The 8,653-nt window shown below is 42.8% G+C and overlaps 1 protein-coding gene across 10 annotated transcripts in view; it reads right to left on the reverse strand.

Annotated features, from left to right (window-relative positions):
* Positions 1-4,751, reverse strand: part of ADAMTS13 (ADAM metallopeptidase with thrombospondin type 1 motif 13) — a 34,011-nt gene extending 29,260 nt beyond the window's left edge. For 3 of the 10 annotated variants that reach the window (XM_083721318.1, XM_083721317.1, XM_083721315.1), the window contains exons 1-5: positions 4,556-4,744; positions 2,967-3,033; positions 2,247-2,539; positions 1,363-1,504; positions 671-810 (exon numbers count right to left, since the gene is read on the reverse strand). In XM_083721318.1, the coding sequence (XP_083577444.1) occupies positions 671-810; positions 1,363-1,504; positions 2,247-2,539; positions 2,967-3,033; positions 4,556-4,630 (717 nt within the window). In that variant the 5' untranslated portion in view covers positions 4,631-4,744. The other 7 variants (XR_014559989.1, XR_014559991.1, XR_014559988.1 and 4 more) reach the window with 6 other exon arrangements.
* Between the last annotated feature and the right edge of the window lie 3,902 nt (positions 4,752-8,653).

Below are 8,653 nucleotides of genomic sequence, written 5' to 3' on the forward strand. Positions count from 1 at the left end.
ATAATGCCAAGCATGAACTGACCGTTGACAGTTGAAAGTGCATGTGCTTACTTGCCATTAGAACGTTCGTCTACCGGCGCTTATATGATTGGTTAGAATGCGCCTTGTAACATAAAATGTGTTAAACCCAATACATAACAAACACTTAACTGAATGGAACCTCCAGATTCAGGGGCAGACTATCTCTGGATTCCAGTTGCTGGGAGGAAAGGAGGAAGAGCAAAGGAGAAGGCTTGGCTTTTTGGAAGCCCATGGCTGGCCACCATGGAAGTGAAACAGAGTGCTAAAATAAAACAAACGTTTGGTCTGATGAAGCAGGGGTTTTACTGTGGGTGGAGGGGAGGAAGCAAGCCTCCAGCGCTATCAGGATGTTGGCAGAGTCTGCTAGATGTTGCTGATGTATAGATATCATTGCGTCACACCTATTTTTTGTGCTCTAGCTACTAGTGCGTTCATGCCCTGCTTGCAAACGTCTTGTTAGGGCATCAGGCTGGCCCTTGGGATCTGAGAATCCTTCTCTTAGATAAGCTTTTCGCCTGATCCTGCAGGACCTTTTAAACATTTTTAGTGTAGCATCACATAAAAGATACAAACTGCCACAGGATCAGGAAAAGAAGGGGGAGAGAGAGAGAGAGAAAGCACACCCGCATACAGCCAGAGAGCAACTCACAATGTTCACGTTGGTGAGGATGTACCTCTCGGTATCTTCTTTGTGGAATTGAAAGACATCTGGGCCCACCACAACCAAAAGCTCCAAGTGTTTCACGTCCCCTTCAGCCCCTCTGCGGTATCGGGACGGGAACTTCCGCCCTGTAATAGCACACAGACTGGATCCCTCGAGAGCTTCTGCCAAGCCAGTAAATAGTACTGAGCTATTTGGACCAGTGTTCAGAGCCGATATAAGGCTGCTTCCTTTGTTCTCCTAATATACACATTGTTTACACAGTTTTCTCTGATATAATCCAGTTAATAATAATAATAATAATATTTATTATTTACACCCCGCCCATCTGGCTGGGTTTCCCCAGCCACTCTGGGAGGCTTCCAGCAAAATATTAAAATACAATAATTCATCAAATATTAAAAGCTTCCCTAAACAGGGATGCCTTCAGATCTATGGATGTCATTATCGCTAACGTGTTTCATACATACTATATGCGTTTTTTAAAGTATTACTTGGCTGGAGACCTGCATTGCGAATTTCAGGGGGTGTCTGCATTTTGATTTGCATATTGTTTCAGAGGACAGGTAGGTTTGCCTTTGCTGTACTGAATTTCTTCCCCACTCCTACTCTGAACAACATAGACTGACACGCAGACCAGACCCCCTGGTTCTTGACAAGATTCTGACAAAAATGCCTACCTGTCTGTGTTGTTTTGTAGTTCTGTTGAGTCCTTAAGATGACGTGAGGTTTGGGAAGGAGTGGGCCCATCAGCAGCCCTTGGTCTTGTCTTCTAACTGGCTTAATGTGAATTTTAGCACCATGGACAATGACAAATCCTTGCTAGGAGGAGGTAAAAACATAAGAAACATGAATCTCCTGGATTAGGCCAAAGGCCCATCTAGTCCAGCACCCGCCTCTGACAGTGGCCTGCAGGAAACTCACAAGCAGGCCTGAGCACAAAAACACTCTCCCTTGGGGCAGTCTCTAGCAACTGGTATTCAGAAGTATTGTTGCCTCAGCTGTGGAGGCAGAGCCTAGCCATCATGGCTAGTAGCCACTGAAAGCCTTATCCTCTGTGAGTTTCTCCAGTCCTCTTTTAAACCATCCGAATTGGTAGCCATCACTGCCTACTCTGGGAATGAGTTCCATAGTTTAACTATGTGATATGTTTATGATTATAAAATTAGAATTTTATTCTTCCCTTGCTGTCAAAGAAGCCCAGGCTGGCAAACCAAAAACCCACTCACCTCCACCCCAAAAAGTAATACCTCTCACTTAATGACGTTTTTAAAAATTGTAAAATATATAGAAACAATCACATATCCTCACAGCTAATAATTTCAAAGTTGCCAGAAAGAGTATCTATTAGCCAGATGCATTTCACAAATGGAGAACCACCACTGAGAAGGCCCTATCCCAGGTCAGCACCAACTTGGTAACCCCCAAAGGCAACATCACCAACAGGGCCTCCCTTGCCAATCTTGGAGCTCAAGCTGATGTATTTAGATAATTGCAGAAATGTGATATTTGCCTGCCTCGTGGGGGATCTTTGCTTCTTAAAACATTCTGAGACTAAACTCACCAGCTGCCCTTCACAATATGTCATTCGGCCTTCTGCACCTGGAGGACTGAGGACCTGTCCCCCAGCAAAACAGTTGCCCCAGAAACGGCGTAGCAAACTGTTGGATGAGCTCAGCCTTCGGTTGCTCACAAAGGAAGTGGGAAAGAGGGCTTGGTTCTCTGGGAATTTGAAGGCAAAGACTTCCCCCGAGGCTCTGAATGAACAAAGTTGGGCTTTGCAAGATGTCCATCCATCATGGCCCTCTTCACAGGAGCAAGTCAGGTAAACCACTTTGAACTCTGGCACTGTGGAAATTGGGAGTGGAAACACCTGGCGTTAATAAAAACAATAGATATTGATGAAGAATTCAAACAAGTGCAGTGATTCTTTAACCAGGTCTTTGGCTGATTGACATTCAAATGCTCTTTTAAAATGTGTGTGTGTGAGGGGGGTGCTATTTGGTTGTTTTTGTTTCATTTTGATTGTGTATTTTGTTGTGATTTTATCCTGTGAACTGTCCTGAGACCAGTGTGTATAGGGTGGTATACAAATTTTAATAATCATACACACGCGCGCGCACACACACACACACACACTCAGCGTCTCCTCCTCCCTCCAAACCCAGGTTACAAAGTTGGTAGCGAATGGAAGGCTTCCCCCCTGTAATTGCAGAGCAGACGACCCATTTGAACCCAGACTGGGCTTGCTAATGCAAAAGCAGGGTAGTAGCTAACTTCTTACCTTCAAATACTGAATTGGTGCCAAAATATGAGGAAGTGTCATGAGTTTCCAAAGAATCCAGAAACGTCTGCAAGGGGCGAGAGGGCAGGGAGAGAGTCAGAAACTATGAATGTGTGGACCTGACTCTTGGCTTGATGGGATGCCCTTTGAAGAAGTGGGGTTGGATGATAGAGCAGCCCCTCCAATGCAGACAGGGAACCTGGGTACTATGAGGGGTAAACCAGAGGGGCCTTCTTCAGATGACAGCCTGCCTGACGAAACTGCAATACACAGGGTCCCAATCCCTACCCACCCTCCTAAATTGGGTGTATTTGAGGGCCATTTTTAAAAGCAAGAAAGTGTAATCACATATTTGGAATGAAAGATGTGTGTGTGTGTTGCTTAAGAGATGGCTAGTTTGCGTGTCATTGATCATGATTTTAAAGCAGGACTTGGGAACCCATAGTTGTCAAGAGGATAGGGACTGGTCTGGTATGTCCCTAGATTATCTGACAGTTGTCTCCTTAGCGGCTACCTTTTTGAACAGGCCTTTGTGTAACTAAAGAGGTCAAATACAGATACCGTGTTGACATAGAAACTAAATAGCCAGGACCCTTAACAAAAAAATAGCCCAGATCTAAAAGGAGCCAAGTGTATTTTGTTGTGATTTTATCCTGTGAACTGTCCTGAGACCAGTGTGTATAGGGTGGTATACAAACCCCAAAAGGCACCCCTAGCATTCTATGTAAGTTTGTCTCACTTGTAAAAGGTTTGTTTTCCCTCCTCATAATCCCTTGCAAATCTGTGATATTTTTGGTGTATTTTTCTTTTTGTAAATCTACCAAAGAATAAAATCAAATCAAGATTAAGCTTTTTTTTCCAGGAAGGCGGAAGGCGTGTGTGCTGTGTCCCATTGGTGAAGTGGTGATGGCACCCACCCTTCTTCTGACAGGAAATGCTGGGGGGGGGGTGGAATGGGGATTTGAGGAGAGTCACTTGGGAGGTGGGGAGAAATGTCCCTATTTTCATCTGAGGAGTACTGGAGAGCATGCCAGAACCTCCGCTGACATTGGCTGTAAATAAAAACTGCAGTTGAAAGGACTTGTGCTTGAACTTTCTACTCTTCCCTCCCTCTTGTTTTTTCCTTGTGTGCTGTGTGTGTTTTTAGATTGTGATACTTGAGGGCTGGGGCCATCTTAGTGTTTATCTTTGTAAGCTGCTGTGACAAGTCTCTAGTTAAAGAAGTCCAAGTGCCATAATAAATAAATTTTAAATGTCTTGTTCAGAGATAACACTACAGCAATACATTCCCCCTTCACCCACTGCAATGATGTGGGCTTATATATTTTTTCAACCTAGTATCTGACTGAGTGCTTCTTTCCATGCGTGAAACTAGCCACGCAAAAACTGCTGACTAGACGGTGCCATTCATAGAGATGTGGGAGCAGGGAGCAGGCTCAAAGCTGAGGAGGGCAAATTAATGGAGGTTTACCACTGAACTACCCCACAGTCTCATTTAAAGAGCTGGATCAACTCCATCAAGTATTTCTTTTGCAGGAGGAAACGAACTCTTCCCCTTGCAGCCCTGTTTTTCTAAAGGTCAAACTTACCCGTTGGGTTCTTGACAGCCAGCAAACTCCCAAGGGGAACACTGCACAAAATACCACCCAGGTATTTAGAGTCATGATGATACCAGCAGGATCTACAATGTACACCTTGGAGCAAGTGAGAAACTCTGGGCTTCCTTTTGGCCTTTTTGTGTCATGGAGCAGAATCAACAAACGGCAGAGAGTTTAAACAAGTGAGGTGGGGCATTTCAGGGGAAAGGGTATTTTTCTGCTGCAGCTGGGGGCTCTGCCAAAGGAGCTGAAGGGCGGAGGAAGGCTTGTGCAATGTTTGCACAGACTGGCCTCAGCCAAACAATCAGTGATGGAAATAGAAGCTTTGGGATGGGTTATTTTGAAAATGCACACACAGCAAAACAAGACAGAAAAGAGAAGCCCAGGAGTGCAGGGGGATGGAAGAGGCATTTGTTCTACTTTCAAGCAGATTCCCGGTTTGTGTCAACCAGGGATGGAAGGCTCTTGTCAATTTTGGCCATTTCAGTTTCTCATTTTTCCAATCTTTAATCAAGTTCTCCATATTTATGAAGCAGTTTGCAAACTTTTAAAACCCCTCACAAAAATTCTACAGCACTGTGGTGTCAATTTCTTGTATTAAAACACATATTTCTCTGCAGTTTTGACTAATGTAAACATTTTTGCAAGTATTTTTTCCTAATGTTTCTGTGTTATTTTCACTAATACATTCATCTTTATGCACATTTCCCATCCACCCTTCTCCAGTGAGAGATGGTGAGGCTGGGGCTCCTCACCTTTGCAGTACATCTACACAGGACTGAAAACTAATTTGAAGTAGCCTCAGTGAAAATTGAAACAGGGCAGTTTTTTATTCTGGATTAGATAACTCAGGACAATTTTGTCTCTCTGGTTTCATATATCATAGACTCCAGTTCTCCCCACTGCTAGTAGAACCTATCAATTTGTTCTCAGACTTTGGGGGGACATTACACCTTACTCCCCCCCCCCATGCTGTGCTAGCAAGAAATACACACACACACACACACACACACACACACACACACAATTTATTTTTATCCTTCCAATCATTCTGAAACTATATATTAAGATGGGGAGACATTTAACAAAGCTGGGGTGAATAATGAAAAGAAAAGCTCTGTTAGGATACAAGAAAAGGGATTACCGGTAAATTCAGGAGACATGTGGGATGCATAAAATGAGACTCTGTGTGGACCCTAGGGCCAATGGTTGTCCACATTTCATTTACAGCTTTCAAGAGAACAGCCTGTACTTTGAGTTGGGCTCCGCAATTGAGGCATCAAAAATGTTCTTCTGAGTTGGCCTTTTGAAGGCTTCTAAGGCTTCACTGATGAGGTAGTAAACTCTAGGCTCTACCATTTTGGACAGTAGTTGGGGCTCATGGGACAGAATACACTTCAATATTAAAAACAAAGCCCCAGTGTAGAAAACTGAGTGTTGAATGAAGAGTTTTAGCCTAGTTTAAATAGGCTGGGAGGATAGGATTTTTTTCCCTTCCAATTTATCCTTTTCAAAAATGTAGGTTTTGCCCCTACAGTTATAGGGAATATGACCAACTGCTGTGTAAAGGGAGCCCGTGATAACGGTCGGGTACCACCAGGAAGAGTGAATTTATTTCTCTTTCTACCCCCTCCCTCCCTGAGTAGTTCTTATGCTACACTTCCATCTTACATGATGGCATCATAATAGTCTCCTTCCTCACAAGTTCCATGGTTGTCATAAAGATGGCAATAAATTATTTTGCATCATCATAATCATCCTGTTGAATCTTCCTGTTTTCGGTAACTCTGAGCAGTTCCTATTCTGTACTGGGATGCTAGGATATTAGATTGTGGGATGTTAAGTTTCCATGCATGGAGCAGTCTGCACAATATTGCTCAAGCGTAAGGGGGATTCTGATGAACAGAACTCCCTATTCTAAGTGGAATGGGGAATTAATGAATATTCAACACTCCTGTACCTGTGTCTCCTTGGCTGCCTGGGATACCATGTGCACATATGAACTGGACTCTAAATAAGAAATGGTGTGACTATGTGAGGAAATGACGACGACCATATGTTTGGAACAGGAGTGGGAAACCTGATTTTAAGAAATTGCAGTAAATCAAATTAATTTGGTTTGATTTATAATAATTTGGAAAATATTTTTTTAAAAAAATGGTAAAAAGGTAGGACCTATTTTTATTGTAGAGTATATTCCTCCTGAGGTAGTTAATGCTTCTTCCAGTCCATTATTCCTGTTCTCCTTTTTACATAGTACTATGCTATTTCAATAATCAAAAAAATCTGAGGGGCTGCAAAATTCAGAAGATCCACTTGGAGGCTCCAAATATTGGCTTCAAAAGATTACCAAAGTCTGCACATTTTATCCTTCTTGGGGAGGATAAACCTTATGCGATCAAGGCTTTAATCAGGTGTATTTGTGTGGCAGCAGTAAATAAAGGGAGAGTAGGTTTCTTCTGCTCTCTATTTATTTACTTCCCCCACACCTCCTGACACCAGAGTTCTGCTTAAGCCCATGCAACAGCAGGAAGCCCTTTCTGCCTCACCTCCCCCTCTCCCATGTTGCAGAGACTTGCTTGGCAGCCACCACTATTCCAATGAAAAAAGTAAACTAGTGTTATTTACTGAGTTAAAAATAAATAAACTTGTCTTGTTTTCTAAGCCTCTTTCCTCTCTTCTCCCCTCCTGTGTGTGTGTTTCTGTGCCCACTCCTCTCTTTTAGGGAACATTCCATCACCTTACCTTTGATATCTATGCTACTCATTAGTTCTACAGCTTTTATTTTAGATAAAAGCTGCTAATTTAAGAATTATGTGTACATTCACCCCTACATAGCTCCGTGCCTATTTCAGACTTGCTGTTATAGCGGTATAGCATGATGTTTAGCTGGTGAAATATCACAATGTTGAAAAGCAGACATCTCCCTGCCCTGGATGGAGCACTTTTCCTTTATCACCTATGTTTATGTAGGATGCTCATTTCAGTCTGTCAATCTTCCTGCCTTTACAAGGATTAGTACCTCATTTGTGACATAATATATTGCATGCAGGACTCTCTTTTGTTTTAGGTATGTTCCTCCAGAGGTTCTTAACTGTTTCCAGTCCATCATTCCAGTTCTGCTTTATACATAGTGCTATGCTATTTCAGTCAGCCAAAAATCTGAGGTGTTCCAAAATTCAGAAGATCCACTTGGGGGTGCCAAATATTGGCCTCCCAGAGGCACCCTTTTTAGGAAAGATTTCAAAGTGCATCCATGGAGGGCAGTGCTAGGTACTTGCTTGCCCAGGTTTGGGCAGGACAGAAGGGCTCTAGGACACTGCCAGAGCCTTGGACTTCCCTACCCAGAACCAGAGCGCTGCTCAGGTCGCTCAGCCAAGCTGGCACAAAATTGAGAAGATCCATATTGTCTGCCTTTGGAAGGGTGGCACAAGGGCTCTGGGGTGCTGCCACTAAACCACTAAACCTTATGAGATTGCAGTGGGGGGGAGGTAAATAAATGGAGAGTGGAATTCCTCTATTTATTTACTTCCCTAAACTGGGGTTATGTAAAAAAAAAAAAAACTTTCCCCAGTTGTTTAAGCCTCTTTCCTCCCTTCTCCCCTCATGTTTGTTAGGGAATATTCTCTCATCTTACCTTTGATATCTATGCTGCAAATCATTCTACAGATTTTTTTGTTTTGTTTTTGGGAAATGGTGATAATATTAAATTTTCATGTACTGTAATATAAAATAACAGTTGTAACAATTTTTAAAGGGTAAGAAAACATTCACAAGTTTTAGTCCCCTCAGTAGTAGCAGTTGCCAGCACAGGACCCTGTTCACATCTACATAGGTTCATTGGGGGCGGCATTTAAGTAGGGACTTGGGGTACAGCTGAATTCCCTTACCTTTTTTATTAATTTTTTTTTGTCTGGGAGGACTAGAATGGATATACACACAATGCTTGATCATTCAGATCATTGTCTGCTTGAATTTATTAACCACATCTTACTTTTAGGTACTGGGCAGGGAAGGTGGCAATCCGACTAGGGCTGCAATAAACAAACAAAACGTTTCATGGTGAGTTCCTCCACTTTATTCTAGAAA

Source organism: Podarcis gaigeae (assembly GCF_964106915.1).
Source record: "Podarcis gaigeae genome assembly, chromosome: Z".
NCBI classification, from domain to species: domain Eukaryota; kingdom Metazoa; phylum Chordata; class Lepidosauria; order Squamata; family Lacertidae; genus Podarcis; species Podarcis gaigeae.